The sequence below is a fragment of the Charadrius vociferus genome, unplaced genomic scaffold (assembly GCF_000708025.1).
Source record: "Charadrius vociferus isolate BGI_N301 unplaced genomic scaffold, ASM70802v2 scaffold12, whole genome shotgun sequence".
Taxonomy (NCBI): domain Eukaryota; kingdom Metazoa; phylum Chordata; class Aves; order Charadriiformes; family Charadriidae; genus Charadrius; species Charadrius vociferus.
The window spans coordinates 2443139-2464753 of record NW_009647422.1 but is presented as its reverse complement, the minus strand read 5'-3'; the positions used below and the strand labels follow the sequence as shown (position 1 = coordinate 2464753).

The 21615-nt window shown below is 44.5% G+C and overlaps 1 protein-coding gene across 2 annotated transcripts in view; it reads left to right on the top strand.

The window, feature by feature from the left end:
* The window catches only part of SNAP47 (synaptosomal-associated protein, 47kDa), a 21929-nt gene extending 8166 nt beyond the window's left edge, over positions 1 to 13763 (top strand). The window contains exons 3-4 of one of the 2 annotated variants that reach the window (XM_009880505.1): positions 2270 to 2400; positions 13617 to 13763. In XM_009880505.1, coding sequence (XP_009878807.1) covers positions 2270 to 2400; positions 13617 to 13763 — 278 coding nt within the window. Of the gene's footprint in view, positions 1 to 2269; positions 2401 to 6103; positions 6369 to 13616 lie in introns of those variants that run through there. The other variant, XM_009880506.1, reaches the window with a different exon arrangement.
* Positions 13764 to 21615: the final 7852 nt, after the last annotated feature.

Genomic DNA, 21615 nt, shown 5'->3' with positions numbered 1-21615 from the left:
GGGGGGGGGGGGGGAAGTCTGTGTTATGCATGCCTGCCTCTGTGCACATAAAATATACGTGTCTATTTTCAGATAACGAATGTTGATTCAGAGACTTATAGGAGAAATATCCGTGCAGAGGAGGTACATCTGTCTCGGCACACTGGCTCATAGCGTTCTTTGCCCTCGGTGGCGCAGCTCAGAGACGTGAACATTTCCACAACTGCCACACTCTCATCTGGATCCTGTCTGTTTATACTAGTCCTGCCTTAAAGCTGTGCCTATTGCACATTGGTATAAGTAAATACAAAAAAACCTCATCTTTCCAAAGAGTTTTGGCTTGATTCCACCTAGAAGAGGAATTTTTGAAGAGTTTTATACACACTAGATTATCTGAAAGTATTTTTAGCTGCTTTGCATGTCTTTTCTGCCTGTATTTTTGGACCAAGCAGCAGGGGTGTTTAAATGCTCAGGACAGAGCAGTGAGGTTTGTTTTGTAACAGAGGTTGTTCTGTACTGAATCAAGCTTTCCTAGCCAATAAAGTCCTCAATAATGGCTGATAACAGCTACCCCATATTAAAAGGCACAAGAAATCCCACAGTGTGTCTGCAGTGTAACAATCTGGGCCAGTGCTGTCTTAATCCTGTAGCTGAAGATTGGCATTCACAGTTTTTTATCCCTTTCAAGGCTGCTGAATTTTTTCCTTCTTACCCCTGTGACCGAATGTTCTCATTATTATGAGTTTCCAGCACTTTGTTTAGAGGTTTGGTAGCTTCTCGTCCTCATGTGGTGGCAGCGGGTCTCGCAGTCCAACTGGCTGTAACAAAAATGAAACAAAAATTGCTTTTTAAACGTTTCTGCCTTTCTATTTGATTCTCCCGCTGTTTGTTTTTGTTTTTTTTTTTTTTAAACTAGAAAATTGCTGGGAAATGCCAGATCTCCTTCCTCATCCCATTCTTTTTGTGTGCCTTTGTCATATCCCCCTTCTGTTCTTATCCTCGGTGAGATTAATGGAGCGAAATGGATAGATTTCATGGTCTTAATGAAATAATTAGCATATGGTGACACTCAGCTGATAAGAAACACAAAGAATCTCGTCTGGCTATTTGCTGCCATGGGAAGGTCTGTCATTCCCTCCCTACTTTGAGGGAGACCACGACAGTAATTTACCATAAGCAGCATTTTTCGATGCCTGGTTCTTAGCCCCTCGGAACACAGGGAGCTTTTGCATGGGGTAACACTAGCACAGTGAATGACTTACTTGTCTTAAATCTTGACGGTGTCTGAGTTCAGTGACTCTGAGGCTGATAACCGAATAATTCCAGGGATTATGAGTTTGCGGTAATTACTTGCGAGGGATTTAGGGTTTGGTACTTTTGATTTAGCTTTTGTCTCCCTTTTTACGGGGAAGTAACGCTATCCAAAGCGGTCGGGTGTACACCGTTGGTTGGCCAGCCAGCTGGGCACCAGCTCTTTGACCTGGCAGAGTGCTCTGGCATCCAACACGCTTTCTGCCCTGATGTACATAGGAGCTGCTGTCATTGCTGTCCTGGATGAAGCCGTGTGCTCACGTGTGGCAGCGGTAGTGTTACCTTCCTTCTTGGTACCTCTTTAAGTGGGAGAGCTTTGGAGATGGTTGAAGCACCTCCTGGAGCCAAGATGTGTGTCTCGGTTGTTTAGCAGAAATAACTATCTTCCCTTGCAGCACATCCTTGCTACCCTGCTGGGTAGTACAAGATGCTGCAATAAGAGCTGATGCTTTAAATAAGGGATGGGTGGCACGTTACACGAGGGATTGTATCCACGCTGTTTAGCTGGGGGTGGCTGTTAGCATCAGCGTTTCCCTTCTGTTTCAGGGATTTGCTGACTTGATTCTTGGGCTCTGTCCCTGATCCGTCACTTTTAAATTCTTTAATTAAAAAGAGAGAGAGGAAGCAGCAGGTGGAGAATCATTGTTTATCTGATTGGGGGTGTATTGCTGCTGCGTCACTCTCTTTTCAGGTCAATCTCCTCAGCCCCAAATCTCCTTAACCCGCTCTCCAAATGTTGACTTTAATAATGTCATCTCAGCAACCTGGTCACCTCCAGGTTGGGTTGTATAAAATACAGCTCAAATCCTTTCTGGAAGAACATAGCGTGATGGGAAAGGTTGGGTTAGGCTTCTCTGAGCACGCTTGTCCGCTCACAAACTGCGGTGGAGCGAAGCAAAGGTCAACCAGTTTGGTCGAGCAGTGGTCCTCCCCATCGGTACAGGAGATGGTGGTCTGACCATGGGAATTTCTCTTGCAGCCACAGGACTTCTGGGAGGAGTGGCGCAGCCCAGCTCTCCGGTGGGAGGCAGAGAAGGGATGGACAATGACCAGGTTCAGCTGCAGACGCAAGAGAAGATTTCCCAGGAAGAAGCAAAAGAGCTGAAACAGGTATAAGTTGAGATAACTTTGATAAGAGTTGTTTCACTCCCTCTTCTTCCTTGATAACAGGCATTTTCATCATCAGAAACATAGTCCTTGTCCTCAACAAAATATTTCTCTCCCTAAATTTAGATGGGCATATTTTAAAAATCAGTTAATCGACCCTGTGATTAAAATACACTTATAACTTCATATTTGTTTTTAACTATTTTGAACAAATCGGGGATTATCAGCAGAATATATTAAGTGATGGGCTTATAACCCAAGGAAAATCCTTAATCATAACCTGTATTTTCTGAAGATTAAGAAGCTTAACCATTAAATACTTTTCAGCTTTTTCATGTTTTTCCTGTACTATCTTACATTTTTTAGTAAAGAGTAGCAGTTCTATTTCAGAAACATTCACAAAGCTAAACAAAGTGCACAAAGAGAACTTGTAGCTAGGAAATAAGTATGCAGTCCAGCAAATTAATAAAGGGGAAGTAGGTTGGAGATTTTACTAGAAATAGGTATTTATTTAAAGTAATCCAGTCTGATATTGTTCCCTTAAATGGCTCTTTAATGAATTTCTTTCATAGCTGATGTTCAGAACTTTTAGTGAAGAATCCCTCTTTCTAGTATGTGGTTGATCTGAAACAGTGAACCAACTGGAAGAACAAAGGAATATGGTTTCAGTGGTTTTTCCATTAAAATAGGTTTACCGGTGGTGATCACAGCCACATCAGAAGATGTAGTTGAAGGTTAAACTTTATTCTTGATATTTTTTTTCCCTCTAGCATCTTACTCTTTAATATTCCATCTGTAGCGTGGTGATAGCATCATGTGAATTTTCTGCTAATTCTATTGCCTCTTAGCCAAACCTGCAGTTTTCTAGACCCCCTTCTTTTATTTTATAGTTGAGAATTAGAATACAATTGAGAGTCACAAGCTCTTAGTAGTGACTTGGGTGGCTACAGTTGATCTATAGATTATAGATAACTTAATATATTTTGCTGATAATCCCCGATTTGTTCAAAATAGTTAAAAACAAATGTGAAGTTATCTATTAAAATAAGCCAAAAGACAGTTGGGTAAGTGAGAGTTTAACCTTTTGCAGAAGCTTAATTCCAAAAGTTTCTGAAACTCTCTGTGCTTGTCGTGGACTAGAAATAGTGTTAAATAGCCAGTGTTATTTAAAACAAAACAAAACACTTTCAAGATTAACTGGAGCTCAAAAGACAATTCTGGTATTTATTTATACCGCACCAAGCCAAGAATTTTTAAGCTGGTTAATGATTTGGGGTGAGCTTGTGTAGGGTGGTGTGGGGTGATGCAGGTGCAGGGAGAGGATCTGAATGCCAAACTGACAGGCCACGAATTGGCCTGATTTTCTCCCAATAATTGCTGAGCACCTGTTCCCTGAGCGTCAGGCCTCTTTAATCATCATTCAGTCATTAATAATTTTAAGGTACGTGCCATAATTCTTATAAAACTCCCGTTCCTTTTCCTTACTAGGAGTCACTGCGTAAATACACAGTTTTAGACCAAAACTTGCTTCTGTAATCAAAATATGATCAAGATCTTCTGTCTGCAATATCTTATTTGGGCTTTTTCAAAATAAAAATGGAGCATTCACCACTTAATCATTCTCTCTTCTTCTCAGCTTTTAAAGAGCTTATCTCCATGATCTCTCATTTTATCAAAAAACAAGCTTTTTGTGAAGCAGCGTTGACCTTTTGGAAGATTTTAAGGGAGAGTATTTCTCAATCGTAGTTGTACAAACAGCAGCAATCTGTTATTCATGCATGCATACACTTTGTACAGCTGTTATGTATTCGGAAGGGCTAGTTGTTCCTTCCTTACATGTCAGCTTTTCAGCACTATAATTCTGATTTGTAACCAGACCCAAAAAAGCTGAATATGGTATGAAGGTTTATTGGTCATGGATTACTATTGAAGACACATTCTGCTACGATTTGCAAAAAAAAAAAAAAAAGGCTGTCTAGGAATTGCTTCCCCAGGGCCAGTTCTTGCCTGTTGAACACCAAACTTTGCTGATGCTTGATCTTATCAGAGCAGTTGGCTGTGACTGGAGAAGCAGAGGAAGTGTAGGATGGGGAGTTCAGCGTCTTCCAATGGGTCTTGTGAATTGGGAATGGAGCCTCTCATCTTGTATAGACTGCTGTCTCTCCAGCTGCTCCCAGGAGTTGTGCAAGTGCTGCTTTTTCTCGTTGCTCTTAAGTGCTGAGCAGAGGGAAGTAGCTCAGGATCTTTCGGTTCTGTTAGGAGAGAGTGTGGTGAGGTTTAGAGGGGAAGTGTAAAGATGTGGAAGTGAAGAAAAGCGTGATTGAAACGGGGAGTTCCTGCCAGTAAAAGCGAATTTGAAAGGAGATCTAGGTTGGGATGTATTCTAATGGGATTCAAGGGCAGCATCATGGTAAACACCATACAAAGCCTTTGGAGTGCTGGAAGCATTGAGGTCAAGATCACAGAATCATAGAATGGTTTAGATTGGAAGAGACCTTGAAGATCATTGAATGCTAACACCATGCCATGGGCAGGGACACCTCCCACCAGCCCAGGTTGCTCCAAGCCCCGTCCAACCTGGTCTTGAACACCTCCAGGGATGGGGCAGCCACAGCTTCTCTGGGCAACCTGTCCCAGGGGCTCACCACCCTCAGAGTGATTTTTTTTTTTCTTTTTTTTTTTTTTTTCCTGATATCTAATCTAAATCTAAGTCTTTCCTATGTTGGGGGCTCCAGAGCTGGACACAGTACTTCAGGTGCGGTCTTACTAGAGCAGAGTAGAGGGGCAGAATGCCTTCCTTTGACCTACTGGCCACACTTCTTCTGATGCAGCCTGGGATGCGGTTGGCCACCTGGCTGTGATTGCACATTTAAACTACATCTGAGCAGGACATTTAATGCTTATGTAAGGTATGTCAAGGCTTTATCTAAGGTTATATTTGCCATATTCAGTCATTTTATAGTTGAGAAGCGGGTGAAGTCCATAAATAGAAAGCAGGGCAGGGAACCAGGACCTTTGTCTCATTTCCAGCAGTGTGTCCTTAAGTAGTCAGACGTGAGCTAAGTTTGGGGTGCTCCTTGCTGAGGTGTAGCCTGCTGTGTTGTCCTCTTTTCTCCAAACATGCCTCATCAATGACCAGTGTTCATAGTCATCTTAGCCTGCAGCATGGGCTTGTCTTTCATCAATGTAGTTGCTCCCAGAGAGTTTCTTTGCACTGTTTCGGTTCAGCTCCGCATTGGGCATGAGCAGGATGATGGTTAATCACTAATGCAAAACATTTAGAGAGCGAAGGGGGAAAACAGTTACAAATGCAAAGCGTTAACATGCATTGAAGACAATGGTGGCATCAGACTTCCATGAATGAATTAAAGGTATTTTGAGGTCCTTATGTTGCTAACTACAGAGTTTTCCTGAGCAGTTGCCTCTCTTGAGGATTATGATCTTTTATTCTTTGATTATTTGTAATGCAAGCACTTGTTTTTAAAAAAACAAAACCACAGAGCCCAGAAGAGCTTGTTTTTGCCCCCCTCATTACTTCTGCTGGACTTACATCACAACTTTTGAAGTTGGAGAGGGAAGAGGAATTTGTGATGAACAAATAGTTGTCGTTTCTCATCCTCTCTCCTCAAAAACAAAGCACTTGCAGTAATAACAATAAATGTTTTGCAACAGGAATTGTTGAGTGATCCTAAATTCCTTCCATTAGAGCTGGAACCCCTGAGCGGACTGCAGTTGTGATTGGGTGCCTGAGTAAAGGACCTCGCCAGGACTTCATGGAGGGACGTTTACGTTAAAAAAAATGCAGAGTTTGTGGCGGAGATGTGAGCTGTGTTCCTTAGCCTGTGCTATAGAGATGGAGAAAGAAGCCTACATAGTTGCTGTGGTCTCTGGCTGAGCCTCTGCCTACCGCCTCGCTGTGGCTGACATAATGGCACTGGGTGCGGGAGGGGGTGTGATAATATTAGCTTAAGGGCTGTGGTCGAAGAGGAGCGGGGGGGAAATTCACTAAATTTGAATTTATTTTGCCAAACCAGTGCTTTCTAATTTCCGAAACCGTTCCTGCCAAAAAGCTGTTGCCCTGATACATGCTGTCCGCAGATCACATATGCCGTGAAGACAGAGATAGTATTAAAAAAAGTTAATTCTGTAACATCTGCGGAAAAAAATGTGTCCCAGTGTGTATCTTAACATTTGCATCCTCAATGTCTTCTCAGGTTTAGATGGTTCCATTTCAACCCTTTGCTACTTTCACAGTCTTCCCAATGTTTATTTACCCTTTTATCATGCCCTCATCTCAGGAAATCACAACTGTTAGGTCAGAGGAAAAGAGTTTTGTTGAGGAACTTGTTCATTCCAAGTGCTAAATACCAAATTTGCTCATGGGATGGCCTTGTTCCATGGCCTATAGCGATCCCCAGACAACTGATCTGAACAGACACGTGTAATGCCCATGCCCTGCATTTATTTTTTTGGAAGGCACAATATGAGGAGGGAACTGAGGTCCTCACAACTAACGCTTTGTAGTTGCCTGTGCGTAACTCGAGTATTTAATGGTACCAAAATAAAAGGTGGTAGTTAAGCCTGTGGAGCTGCTTGAGTATTTTTTTTCCAGACAAGGCCAGTGGCATGTTAGTGGCACCATGAGTACTTAGTACTCCCTGAGAAAGCGAATAAAATCAGATTTCTGCGCCGGTCCGAGAAGAAATAATGGGAGAAAACGGCCACTAGGAATAAGGTAGTAAACAGTGACCCTTCCGTACTGTCTGAATAGCCACTGGCTCAAAAGAGCTGATGCTTTAAAATTTGTCTGCTTTTGCGTGCTTGAGGTACAAGGGACCTGCTGTCCTGTCAAACTTGCCTATTCCAGTGTTTTCTGGGCTGAAAAGTTTTGAGCTACAAGAGGCAGCCTGATTTTCCAGAGCGGGCAGAAACGTTTTTGCTGGTGGCTGCTGTAGAGTTTGGCTATTCGTACACCAAACGCAACTCTGGCTCAAGCAGAAGCAACGTCTGTGCTTTTGCATAGCTACAGGTGAGCAAGGCTAGCAGCAATCCCAACCAGGAAGCATGTTAAAACAACGTTAAATTCATAGATTTCTGTTATGGCAAGTTGCACTTATCTCATGAAGCATTGACAAATGCTCTCTAGTAAACTGCGTTGCTGTGATTTCAGATGTTTCTGTTCTCTACTGTCTCTCTGCCCATTTCCAGGTGCAGCAGGAGAGCATGTGGACAGCCTCTTAATATTTTCAGTGCCAGATTACTCAATTTAATCCCTACTGTGGGCTTGATCCTATAATGGGACTACGAATTGGAATATTTTAGGTGTTGTCCTCCCTTCTTGGTCACCTGCAGTATGTTCAGCACAGAGGTAAAGCGCGGTATTAAATCACAAGTTATCGCTGTCAAAATCTCTGTTTGCCCCCTAGTTCAGAGTACTGCAAAGTAACAGCTCTTTTGTTTCCTAATAGCAGGTGAATTTGGCTGGGGAAGCGGCATCCAAGAGCTGTTTCTGGTCATATGTCTGCTCTAGCATTCAGACGTCAGTTGTGCAGGGGTAGTGGAGTGAATCTCCGGGAGGATTTCAGGGAGCTCAAACTTCACTTGGCGCTGCTTCCTGCACGGTGATGCTTTCTGCATCTTATTTGTACTGTGGGGTGCTCAGTGTATTGAGATGGTAGATGATATTTTGCAAGCTTTAGATAAATTGCATTATTACCATGGCATCTCAGGACCCGAACCAAACTCAGGTCTCCATTCTAAGATCTTTAGGTGTTATGGTTTGAGAAAGCTACAACAATTTATTGTCGTTTAGACAATTGTTTTATCACCCAGTGACCCCTCCCCACCCGGGAAGGGGAATTGGGAAGAAATCAAAGAAACCCAAGGCTTGAAATATAGACAGATTTAATAGAATAAGACTAAATAATTAACATTAATAACACTAAAGAACCAATATTGATCCTGATACCAATACAAAATACACAAAGATTATACTCAGCCATCTATATCTGTAGGAAGCTGTGCACTCCCAGCAGGGGACAGCAAATGCGGGACACTGCGAGCGCTGCGGCTTTGGGAGGAAGGGAAGGGCTCAGGGCTCCGACTCTGGGGCAAGAAGTTCTCAGGATCACAGCCATCAGGGGAGAGAGAGCTTCGCTGCAAACTTTCTAATTTATAGTGAATGTGGTGCTCATGGTGTGAAATAATCCTGTTGGACAGCTTGGGTCAAGTGCGCGGGTCTCACTCCTCCTCATCCCTGCACCTGGTGAGCTCAAAAACACTGAGACCTTGAAACCCACACCTCATAGCTGGCTATAAAGTAAATATTTTCACAAATTCAGACACTAGAGTTTTCTAAAAGTGCAGTTTTCCCAAGCATTAGAAAAGAAACTAGTCCTGTGTGACTCAAACTGGGACATTAGGGTATAATCTCTTTGTACAGTGCCTGATGCTTTGGGTTTAGGTCTTCGGGTGGTCTGGCAAAGTGATAACGTAATGGGGCTCAGCACTGAGCAGGTTCAGAGGCTTGGAGTCCTCTGCTGTCATTCCATCTGTGTCTACTTCGTGATGGTCTCCAGCTAAGGGTGGTCACCTTACCTCCTACTCGAACCAAAGCAGAGAGAAACGGGAAGTGCTTGAACTCCTCCTTAAGCAGGTACAGAAAATAAAGGAGATGAACCATGACCTAAACTGTGCTGCGTTGTTTAGGTCCCCATAGCCTGTACAAGAACGTGGGGTACATAGCTTGGATGGACACCTCTTCTCCCAGCAAGGCCCAAGTCTGCTGTAGTTGAACGCTTGACACAGGGTGGATTTGGAGAGCAGTGGCAAATTTGCTTCCTTGTTTTTTACAGTGAGAACTCTGTGCGTGGGAATATTAGGTAACTTGCCTGAAGTCGCACAGCAAATCTGTGGCAGAGCCATAGGGCTAAGTCAGACTTTCCAAATTATAATCCGGTGGCATAAATCTGAGGCTGTCTTGATGTGCGATTGACCAGTGCCTGAGGAAATGTGCCTTTTAAATGCGTCTTTTGATGGGCTCATACCTGCTGTTTGGCTTTGTGTAACAGATAGAGTTTCACGCTGAGTTTTCATGTCTTGGTTCACCGTCCAAATTACGTGCTGGCACAGAAGACGGTGCTGCTCTGAGCAGCTGACAGAACTGGAGCAGTGATAACTAGACATCTTGCCATCGTTTTGCTTTGCAAAAATAGTGACCAACTTTGGCCAGACTTCAGATTCCAGTAAGTCTCTCCAGCAACCTCTGTGGGCTGTGCTGGAAAAGCATCTTAACCATTTCAGGTCCTATTGGACAGAGTAGCAGCACTCAGCTTGAACAGTGGAAGATGCTGACAGACCAAGGGTTAAGGGATTTATTACCAGACTCTTAAGCAAAGAGAATTAACAGATGAAAGTGAGCCGCTTGCCTTTTATTTTTTGTGTGTAACCGCATCGTCATCGCCCACTGCCTTTCAAGGCAGAGCCTAATTGGCAGGTGAACTGAACAGAGCCCTGTAGCTGACCGAGTTTCCATTTTACTACTTTCGTATTTTAAAAGCTTTGCTGTTCTCAACAATTGTGTCTTTTTCTCTATTCTAAATGTTAAGTGTGCTTTAATGAATGCAAAGCCTATCAAAAGCGATCTGCTTTGAAACTAAAAATAAACTGTTTTTCGTGGCAAACCTGGGGGTTTTTTTGGCACAATTTTGATTTACAAATAAATCAGGTGCCTCTTGGCGAGGTGGGGAAGGAGGAGTGTCCCTGCTTCTATTCTGTGTCCTCTGGTGCCAGCCCCTGCTTTGCTGCGTAGGTCTCTTGGAGACTTGTCCACGTTTACCTTATGTGCCCACCTCAATGGGTTTCCCAAACTGAGATGTGCCAGGTGAGGACGTGGCTTGGGAAAGCTGAACTTGCCACACTGCTGAGGGTGCTTGGTGATAAACCTCCGAAAGATTCTGCTGCAGCAGAAGGTGGAGGTGTCAAATGGCCAGAGGGACCATTCTGGAGCATACATCGAACCATGATCTAGAAAGCGTTAGCAGATACTCCTGCTTTTGTTCTGCTGTGCTCAAAACCAATTTTTGGGGTGGTCTTGGATAAAGCTTTTTAGTAAACTTACTGGAAAAAGTGTCAGCGTGGACTATCTTTGTATCATCTGCAAATGATGAAGCACGTCTTTCGCTGCTGCCCTTTAGGATATACTGAAGTAGTGAAGTCTCTTCTCTTAAACTAGTATAAAGAATTAAAAGTTTATTGGAGTGGAGGCTGAAACCCTGTAATCTTCTCTCAGCTCAGCATTGAAGCTGGCCCTTGTCTTAGTTGGATGGAGTGGACCAGAAGACCTTCAGAGGTCTTTTCCAATCTTAATTATGCTGTGACTTTATGAATGGTAGGAGTCATTTCATATAGCACTGTCTACTTTATTTTGTGTGTTTATATATTAGATATATATAAAAAAATATGTGCAGAAGAAGCTCAAAGGAAGGACTAAGGTAGAGCTGCCTCTGAACTTCCCATTTCCAAGTAGTAAAGTTACTTCCTCAGGAGAGGGGAGGCCTTATTTCAGACCCGTGTCCTGAATCATACACGTGATAAATCTGATCATGTAATTTTTCTTCTTGGTGCGTATTCTACACACATCTACCACCTCCAGTTTGGGGAATTACACTTTCCTGTTACAGTGAAAGAACTTGAAGCGTTTCATTTGGGATAGAACCAGAGGGTTTTTTAGCTTGTAGTTTTGGTAAGAACAGAAGAAGGTAGATTAAGCTTGATCCATGGTTTGTTTTGTATTTTTGCTTTGGCAGCCAAATTGCAAAACCAGTTATTCACACAGCCGTGTTTCTAACTGCTTGTGATTTATGGAAAGAGCTGAGAGATGTTTTATGAGATAAATCTCGCTACTGTGGCTGACGTCCAGCTTTAGTCAAAGCATTTTGTCTGCGCAAAATTCCCCTGCCATTCCAGCTAGATAGGATATTCCTCGCTGCTTTTCTCCAACCAGTAATTTGCATAGCTGCAAACAATGGGACTGCCGTGGAATGGAATTCAGCCCCACAGGTGGATGAAGGGACTGCTGATGTTTCACAGCAGCTTTCTCGGAGCTGATTACATACATTCCAAAAAGCAAACAACAAAACAGAGTTCACCAGTTGTAATGAAAAAAAATAAAATTAAACATACAGAGAGTATAATTATTTTCCTCTATTTTACCAAAAGCCACAGATTTATTTTGTTAGACAGGCTGCAATTCTGGCTGCGTTACCTGGATGCTCAGGGTAACCACAGGAGCTGATGTTGTGGGATGGCGCTGGATTTGCTTTCTCAGAGACTTTTATTGCAATTGATTGGATAAACTGCTCTTATTAAGCAGGCAGTGTGAGGATGTCCTCCTGGATTCTTCTGTGCATGCCTAAGGAAGCAGATCATGCTCTTGGGAGACCCCACCTGCAGTGCTGTGTCCAGCTCTGAGACCCCCAACATAAGAAGGACATGGACATTTTAGAGCAGGTCCAGAGGAGGACATGAAGATGCTCTGAGGGCTGGAGCACCTCTGCTGTGAGGACAGGTTGAGAGAGTTGGGGTTGTGCAGCCTGGAGAAGAGATGGATCCAGGGAGACCTTAGAGCCTCTTCCAGTATCTGAAGAGGCCTGCAAGAAAGCTGGAGAGGGACTTTTTACAAGGCCATGTAGCGATAGGACAAGGGGTGATGGCTTCAAACTGGAAGAGGGGAGATTTAGATTAGATATCAGGAAGAAATTCTTTCCTGTGCGGGTGGTGAGCCCCTGGTGCAGGTTGCCCTGAGAAGCTGTGGCTGCCCCATCCCTGGAGGTGTTCAAGGCCAGGTTGGACGGGGCTTGGAGCAACCTGGGCTGGTGGGAGGTGTCCCTTCCCATGGCAGGAGGATGAAACTAGATTATCTTTAAGGTCCCTTCCAACCTAAACCATTCTATGATTCTGTCACATAGGCCAGTACTGACAACCCTTTTAGGATCTGAAGCAACTGAGAAGCTGGATTTCCAGTCAGTACGATATGGTGCTTCCAGATCTCCCTCCAACACATCCAAGGGAGGGCAGCTGAGGCTGGCCTGTCAGGCAGGAGCTTCCAGTTCCTGCAACCAAGCTTATTAAGGGAGCAGCCACAAGAGACAAGAAAAGGCAGTGATATAGCTCCTGCCTTGGGCTGCTGATAAAAGGAAGCAGTGTTACAGGGTAAGGAATTAAGACAGATTTTTCTTGGGTTGGTTGGATCTCTGCTCTTGGACTGGGTTATGTGAATGTATGAAAATTAAAGTTGAGTAGGCCCTATAAATCATTATATGGTATTGTTGTGGATGTCTCCTGGACTTAAGAATGCATCAGCCTGGCTTTCTTCTTTCACTTTAGAGCCTTCTGCCCTGTTTGGACCACCATCGATTGGGTTTTTCATATAACAGGGTCTTCTCACAATCTTGGAGTAGCTCAGGGTGTTTGCTTACAGCCCCACGTATGAACAGGAATTTGCTAAGTGTAGGATAAACTGGTTGATGTGTGATATGACGCTTGCAGCCTGGAATAGAACTGTAGCCACTGCATCTGTTGTTTCTCATCTCTGGTACAGCCTGAACCTCTTGGCTGCCTTCACCACATAATACCACGCCACCCTCCAGTCCCTTGAAAATCATTTATTTGGTTGCCCAAGTCTCACTTTTGCCCTTCTGCTCCATCCGATGACACTTCTTTCTTTAGCGGATTGGAGTAAACCAACGTTTTCTGTCCTTTAACCTGATCCCTGCCTAACCTCGCTGTGCCTTCAGCCTCTTGGTCCCCTTCTGGCTTTGCACCAGCTGTGTTCTCTCTCTGCATTGGCTCTCAGCGTGCACAACCTCCCGGGACGAGCTACTGCTCCAAGGTGCAGGCGGACCAAGGAGATGGTAGCAGAGCCAGCAAAAAGCTGATGCTTACACTGATTTTTCACTTCTAATTTATTCCCCTCCCCAATATAACCCTAACAACTCAGATTGGATTTTTCTGTTCTTCAGTTCATCATTTAGTTTATCCCAGTTCGGCTGATCGGAGCAAGACCTGTGTCTTTTCACCAGCATGCTTTCAGGGCAGAGGCGCCACCAAATGATTTGATCTTTTAAAGCAATGAACTAACTAATTGCCGCGGGTCTGTTAGATTTCTCAAAGAACTGGCTGGTCGATCGCTGAAAGCTCTCAGTCTTTTCTTCTGACAGATCCTAAAGAAACTGAAGGGCCTTGCCTTGGAGACGGAAGCCGAGCTGGAGAGACAGGACGAAGCTCTCGATTCCATCACTACCTCCGTGGACCGCGCCACGCTGAATATTGACAAGCAGAACCGCAGAATAAAGAAACTAACGTAGCGCCTGCGTGAGCCAGTGGGGATGGTGTCGGGAGGACGAGGAGGGTCGGGGAACTGTATTTTTCAAGACTGTTTCTTTAATTGATGCTCCAATTGCGTGGGAGGTGTTTGCAATATTGTCTGGATTACGCGGCTGCTGTTGTTGGGTTCCTGAGGGTTTTGAAAATGTTTCCAGACTTGGCTGATTGAAGGCTGTTCTAGGATTAAAAAGGCTGAGACTTTTAATTGCGGTGAAACAATGATAGGGGATTCTTTACTACAGAAAATCTGTAAATATGAAGGGATGTGATATAATCTGAATCAACTTTTATGTGCTTTTTTATGTTGCTGCTTTTGAATTTTTTTAAGGTTTTTTTACTGCAATGAAGAAGTGAAGGAGAAATGAACTGCATATGAGACTACTTTAGATGATTACAGCCTATTAATTCTCTCTCAAGGTCTTTCTTTAAAATGGTTAATTGCCCAACTAAGGGCCAGATGTCCAACTGCAAGTCGTTGAGGCTTTTTTTTTTTTGTAAGTTAATGCTGAGGTGAGCAAATGATGGTGATAAAACCTTGTGTTCCCTGAGCAAATAGTTTTAATAGGTTTCAATCATGTTTTCAATATACCCAGAAATTTTATAAGGGTAATGAAGACTTAGTGGCCACAGCTGTCTGTTGCCATGTCCTGGGAAATCAAGAGAAGAGGTTAGTTACTGTGCGTGTATTGGTAGAGACATCTACTTATTGAGCAGGTTTGGGTTTTTTGCCATTTTAAAAATATTTTGCTTACTTAAGTCACTTATAAAAACTAAGTGTCAAAGTTAGACACATGCTTCTGCTTTCCAAAAAGGGACGGCTGATTTTCAGTGATCATCTGCACGTTTTTGTGCTTTTTATTTCTCCTCTTTAGACTGCGCACCTAGTGAAGGAATTGATTTTTGGAGTGGAGTAAGGAATTTTCTTCACGGGTGAATTTATCCAGTTCTTGGAGTTCACCGTTTGTATCCTTCACTTGCACACAGTGGATTTATATTTTTGGTAATAGTCTGACACGGGATGCAGCGTCCTCAGAGCATCGTGAACATAGTGTTTACTTAGTGTGGTGCCTGAACACCGTGTTGGATCTGGGCTGCCACATCTCTGATGGATGTTAGTGGAAGGTCTCTTGTCCCTTTGCTTCCCTGTCCTTCGTTTTCCAAGGATCTCCCTATTGTTTGTCTCCGACTCTCTAAATGGGAACTTCATGAGTTGTGCGGAGCATCGTGTGGGTTTTTTGTGTCTCCTCCAGATTCACAGGCTGAGGGGCCGATGGTCAGAGCCGTAGACATTTGTCCATGACACGTTTGAGAGTAGTGGTACATCTGTCTAGCTTGTGGCTTTTTGTTATTTGCACTAACTGCTGGTGAAGCATTTCAAGACTTTTTGTAGCCCTGTATTTCTAAAATAGAAGGGAATACTGTCGATAGTTGTGTAATTGGTTTTGTTGAGTTTACAGTTGACTCCATCAAGACTGCAGTGGAGACCTTTTTCCCTCCTACCTTACTTGTTACTGTATAGGAGAGATTCAAGGTGATCCATATATCTCTCACCTGTGGCAGAGAACCCGCATTTCATCAGTTCCTACAGTTTACCAGCTATTTTAGTTCAGAAGTAGCTGTTATAATATGTCGTCGTCTTTTTTTTTAACGTGTTTTTATATTAAAAAATTCTTCTTGTATTGCTTTCAAATACAACACTTCTGGTGCAATATTTTTAACTAGTGCAGCTTTGAACTGTTTATTCCATTGATAGTTGATGTAAAATTTTCCCGTTGCAGAGTAATTCAGCCAACCTTAAAGAAAGACGCGGTAAATCACGTAGAGTATGTTGTTTTCAAAATCTTACTCTACCTTGTTTTGTATTACTTCATATTAGTTTGTTGGTATTGGAGTAAAGTGTACTTCTGCACTGCGAGTTCTTAATTTACAGTCCAAGTTGTTACTGGCATGCACTTTACTTACTTGTTGAATACGGTGATTATATATACCTACACTATGTACTGTGAAATAACATATTGTCTGGGGTTCTCTTGTTTGTTTCCGATACCCAAATCACTGTTGTTTTACTGTGAAAGGAAGATATGTTTACACAACTAATTATTTCATGAATTTAAAAGTGTACTTTGCACAAAAGGTCTGTTACCTGAACCCGGCACTGACTGGGAAACAATTTCTGGACTGAATTAGCTCAAACCAGGATTGCCAAAAGTAAATACTAATTACACGTTGTTTAGTTTAGCATTCTTTGTGCCATACTTTTTATGATTGTGGTTTTAAGCAGTAGCTGTTGCATCTGATTCAGTATTTCGTGGTTTGTGTCAGTCCAACATGTCCATGCTAAAGCAAAAAAAACTGTAATATCATTTGTAAGAAGTGACCCATTCTAGAGCTGTGCATTAACTGCATTTCATGTGCCGCAGGACTTTCAGTCTGTAATTTCTTCTTATTAAATATCTTGGAATAGTGATCTTCTCTCTTGTATTCACTTGGCTGAGAAGCTGCTGTAAAAAATCCTCTCTCCACCCTGTTGTCATGCTGTGGAACAGAATTTAATGTCATGTTTCTTATAGGGTTAGGTTTTAGGATAGGCTTAATTTTTTTATTTGGAGAAAAAAAAAAAAAAAAAGGAAAATGTTAACTGGTGGAATCATAGAATCATAGAATGGTTTAGGTTGGAAGGGACCTTGAAGATCACCTTGAAAATCGAGTTCCAACCCCTCTGCCATAGGCAGGGACACCTCCCCACTAGACTAGGTTGTCCAAGGCCACGTACAGCCTGGCCTTGAACACCTCCAGGGATGGGGCAGCCACAGCTTCTCGGGGCAACCTGGGCTGGGAGCTCACCACTCTCAAAGTGAAAAATATCTTCCTAATGTTTAATCTAAACCTGCCTTCTTCCAGTTTAAAGCCATCCCCCCTCATCCTGTCACTACATGCCCTTGTGAAAAGTCCTTCCCCAGCTCTCCTGTAGCCTCTTTAGGTACTGGAAGGCTGCAATAAGATCTCCCTTTTTTCATGTCCTTCTTATGTTGGGGGCTCCAGAGCTGGATCCAGTACTCCAGGTGAGATCTCACCAGAGTAGAGAAGAGGGGCAGAATCCCCTCCCCTGACCTGCTGGCCACACTTCTTCTGATGCAGTCCAGGATGCGGTTGGCCTTCTGGGCTGCGATCGCACATTGGTGGCTCATGTTGCGCTTCTCATCAATCAGCAGTTGAATGTTGAATGTTATCAATGTGAATGTCAGCTGTGCTCAGTGGGACAATGAAGTGGGTGAACATCAGCCCTGTGTACGCGGCAGCTGGTGCTCCGTCCTGGAGAGCCTCACAGGAGCTGCTCCAGCGCTTAGAGAGTGGTCGGAGAACAGCTCGGACATGTCACGGGTTGACCAGCTGCTTGGTACGCAAGTAGAAAGATGTTACTGTGATCAAGACTTTTCTTATTAATAATACAGCTTCTGTTATTGCCAGAAGTGCTTCGAGCCTCTCATGTTCCCTCCTACCTTAAACCCAAGCACCGTTATTATCCATGTAATGTCACGGATCTGGACCGATGCTCCAGGGGGGAAGATGCAGCAGGTAACACGTGCCAAACAATATTCTTGTGCTTCGTTCTTCACTGCCGTAATTGTTACCTACGCGAGGCTGAGACATACTTCTAGGATAACTTTTGCCTTTTCGATGCACAGTTTCTTAGTTCGTTGCGGGTTTTTTCCTACAATGTGAAAAGTGGAGGGCTTTGTCTTTAAGAGACATGAGGAAAAAAAGCTTATAAAAGCGATTCTAAACTAAAAAATAAAAAGTTTTACTTGGGAAATCTTTTCAGCTCCTGCAAAACAGAACTAGATTGTACCGTATCCTATGGTAGGTGTGTTCATGGCAGCGATGAGTGAGTCTGAAGTGACCGGAGCTTAAATATATTTCTGTATGGGAGTTTGAATGTCTCCTGTGGAATCAGTGAAAAGCTGCTAATAAACACGGCGCTTTGCAATCCTCAGACAAGTGGCGTAAGGAGCTTTTTTTTTCAGGCAATTAAATGAATTTAACCAAAGCCTCATAATAGCTGTCTGTGTTTCCGAAGCCAGTTCTTTGAAACCACTGGTATGCTCTTCACAGGCGGAAACGGAGCAAAGCTGCTCGCAAGTGTTGCAGCCTGCCACTGGGAAGAGCGCTTGGGGCTGCATTCGCTTTTTAATATGACAAACCGTGGCAGCATCATCCTTTGCCTCCGCTCGCTGCGTGTGAGCGATGGCAAACCTCAGCCCTGGTAGAGGGGAAAAAAGAATTTGGTAATGGTCCTAATCATAGGTTTTACAACTGGGCTTTGCAGAGTAAACAGCACTTGGACCACCTCCTGCCCCAGGCTCGTGTCTTTGCGACTCGCAGCTTGGCACCAGGCTCCTAATGGGACCGCTTGGGCTGTCCAGTGTGGACCTGGTGGGAAGTGTGCTGCTTCGGGCTTTGCCCATCATCCTTTTTCCGTGGGGTGGAGGTGCAGCACGCGGTTGCTCATCCCAGCCCAAGCGAGCCCGTGCTGTCACTGGTGAGCATGTTTTCACCTCGTCAAGGTGAAGACAGCATGTGGGGCCAGCTGCATGCGAGCCGGGGCACACCGAAGACAAAACAAGCCCCCTGGATTCAGGTCCTCCTCTGTTTGAAGTGGAAAAGTGTTTGCTTGATGATTTAAAAGTCCAGCCTGGCTTCTGTCAAGTGATTTAATTTTAAACCAGAGATATTTTTTTTTTACCTTTTTATAGTTTGGCAGCAGAAGGGTTAACGTAGTTCAACAACAAGATTAAGAAGCCTGAGTTCAAGATTCTGGCAGTTTTTGATTGTTTCCTAAGAGTTTAATTAGATCCTGGATCATTCAGGTGGGGGGCAGGAATAAGCTGAAGAGAGCCAAGTGGATGGTAGTATCATAACCTCTTGCTTTGTAGCAGGTGGTGCACCTTGACCGTACCAGCCCGATGCAGCTCCTAGTATGTAAAATCATAGAATCATGGAATGGTTTAGGTTGGAAGGGACCTGGGAGATCATCCAGTTCCACTCCCCTGCCCTGGGCAGGGACACCTCCCACCAGCCCATGTTGTTCCAAGCACCATCCAACCTGGCCTTGAACACCTCCAGGGATGGGGCAGCCACAGCTTCTCGGGGCAACCTGCCCCAGGGGATCACCACCCTGAGGCCCTGTCCTTTAATGGTAAAACAGGCTGCCCAGCGCAGTGATGGAATCACCATCCCTGGGGGGGTATTTAAAAGATGGGTAGACATGGTGCTGAGGACATGGTTTAGTGGTGGCTTTGGCAGTGTTAAGTTGATGGTTGGACTCGATGATCTTAAATGTCCCTTCCAACCTAGACGATTCTATGAAAATCTCCCTGCTGAGGAGGACAGTGGTGATTTTGGGACTGGGCTGCAGGTGGGCACTTCAGTGCCAAGTCCTTCCTGCAGGACATCTGGACTATGAAGTCCAGCTTTGTTCCAGGTTGCACTTCATGAAGGTAAAAGCATTAAGTGCCATAGGTGACCCAGGACCGTGTTACGGCTGCTCAGCAATCCCTCGCACTTCAGCACGACACTTAATCAGGCGCTTGAGTCCCAACGTGCTTTAAGCTTACCCTAAACCTTAAGTACATGTTTAAGTGTTTTGCTGACTCAGGGTGCGATTTAATAACAACGCCTGGCTTTTATATAGCGCTTTCCATAAATGTCACATCCTGGGGGTTTTAGAGCAAGTAGATGGGCTGGATGAGCAGACAGTGGGGTGGATTGAAAATGGCCAGCCCCACAGGGTGGTCATCAATGGCACAAAATCTCATAGAAGGCCAGTGACAAGCAGTGTACCCCATGGGTCAATACTGGGTCCAGTCCTGTTTAACATCTTCATGAATCATCTGGATACTGGGGCAGAGTGTACCCTCAGCAAGTCTGCAGGTGACACCAAACTGGGAGGAGCGGTTGATACTCCAGAAAGTTGTGTTGCCACCCAGAAGGACTTCAACAGCTTGGAGAAATGGGCTGACGGGAACCTTGTGAAGTTCAACAAGGAGAAGTGCAAAGTCCTACCCCTGGGGATGAACGACCCCAGGCACCCGGACATGCTGGGGGACATCCAGCTGGAAAGCAGCTTGGCAGAATAGGACCCGGGGATCCTGGTGGACTCCAAGTTGAACATGAGCCAGCAAAGTGCCCTTGCGGCAAAGAAGGTGAATGGTATCCTAGGTTCTGTTAGGCAAAGTATTTCCAGCAGGTTGAGAGAGGTGATCCTCTACTCGGTGCTGGTGAGGCCACACCTGGACTGCTGTGTCCAGTTCTGGGTTCCTCAGTACATGAGAAACATGGACATACTGGAGAAAGTCCGGTAAAGGACTATGAAGATGTTGAAGGGACTGGGCCACCTCACATATGAGGAAAGGCTGAGAGAGCTAGGGCTGTTCAGCCAGAAGAGAAGGCTTGGAAAGGTCTTACTAATGTATGTAAATACCTGAAGAGAGGGTACGGAGAGGATGGAGCCATGCTCTTTTTTAGAGGTGCCCAGTGACAGGACGAGATGCCGTGGACATAAACTAAAACACAGGAGGTTCCCTCTGAATATCGGGAAATAATTTTTCACTGTGCAGGTAACCAAGCGCTGGCACAGGTTGTTCAGAGAGGTTGTGGAGTCTCCATCCTTGGAGATACCCAAAAGCCATCTGGGCATGGTCCTGGGCAACTGGCTCTAGGTGGTCCTGCTTGAGCAGAGAGCCTCAACAGGCTGTATTTCCAGCTTTGCTGGGCAATGCATGGGCTGCATTGTGTTCCTCAGTTTCCCTGCACATAGAGCTAATGTCATTCACCGTCGGGAAGGGCTTTAAGGCTCGTGGTTGACATGGGACATGATAGGATCTCAATATTATGATTTATTGTTGTATTTTAGCTCTTGGCTTGCTGGTGCTACCCAAAGACTACGTTCATCTCTTCTCTTTTGTATCAAGCTTTTCTCTCCCGATAGTGGATGCAATTGCCCCGACAAGGGATTTTCTAGCCTGCATCGATATATATCTGTAGAAATACAAACTGTTGCAGTTTCTGCTCAGGAAATGAAAGCATTCCATCATTCTCCACGCTAGCCGGGAAATGCAAGCTGGTCAGCTGGACCAGCATCCCCAGGTGCCTCCTTGGCGCTCGCTGATGGCCGGGCCTGAAACAGCATCCACGCAGGCCACGGTGGAAAGCCACTTAATGAGGTTTACAGTGTCCTTTAGACGGGCGGCTCAAGCGCTCAGCAGAAAATGAAGGGGTTTTGACTTTCTGCCTGTGGCAGGTGGAAAGAATTTGCACTCCGATGTTAGTAACAGATGCCGTTCTCCCCTACGATTCCCTTTGCATGCTCAGGAAGGTGTTTTCAGCTAACGCTTGGTATGTGGTCCCCTTGGGATTCCAGTTGCTTTTATTATAATAGGATTTTAATTTTAGCTTCTAATATGAAATTATGCTGGTCTCCAGGTACATGAGAAAATAATTTCCACGCCAGCTCTCTTCTATCGCTTCATAACCGCAGGCTGCAGCTGGGCGGGATGGGGGAGACGGGAGGCCAAGAGCATGGAGCCGGAGGTCCAGAAGGTGAAATGCGTGGCTGATGGTGCTTCAGCATGACTTTCTGAGACCTTTGTCCACAGAGGTGGTAATTCCTGCTCTTAGTAAAGGCATTCACTCTTTCTGCAAGCCTGAAGGGTCTCACTGGGCCACATTCTGCATAAAGGCCAACGATCCTTGACGTTGACATTGCAAATGGCTGTGCCTTACACCTGAGCTCGTCCCACCTCGCTGTAGACACGTATTTGAGGCATCTACACA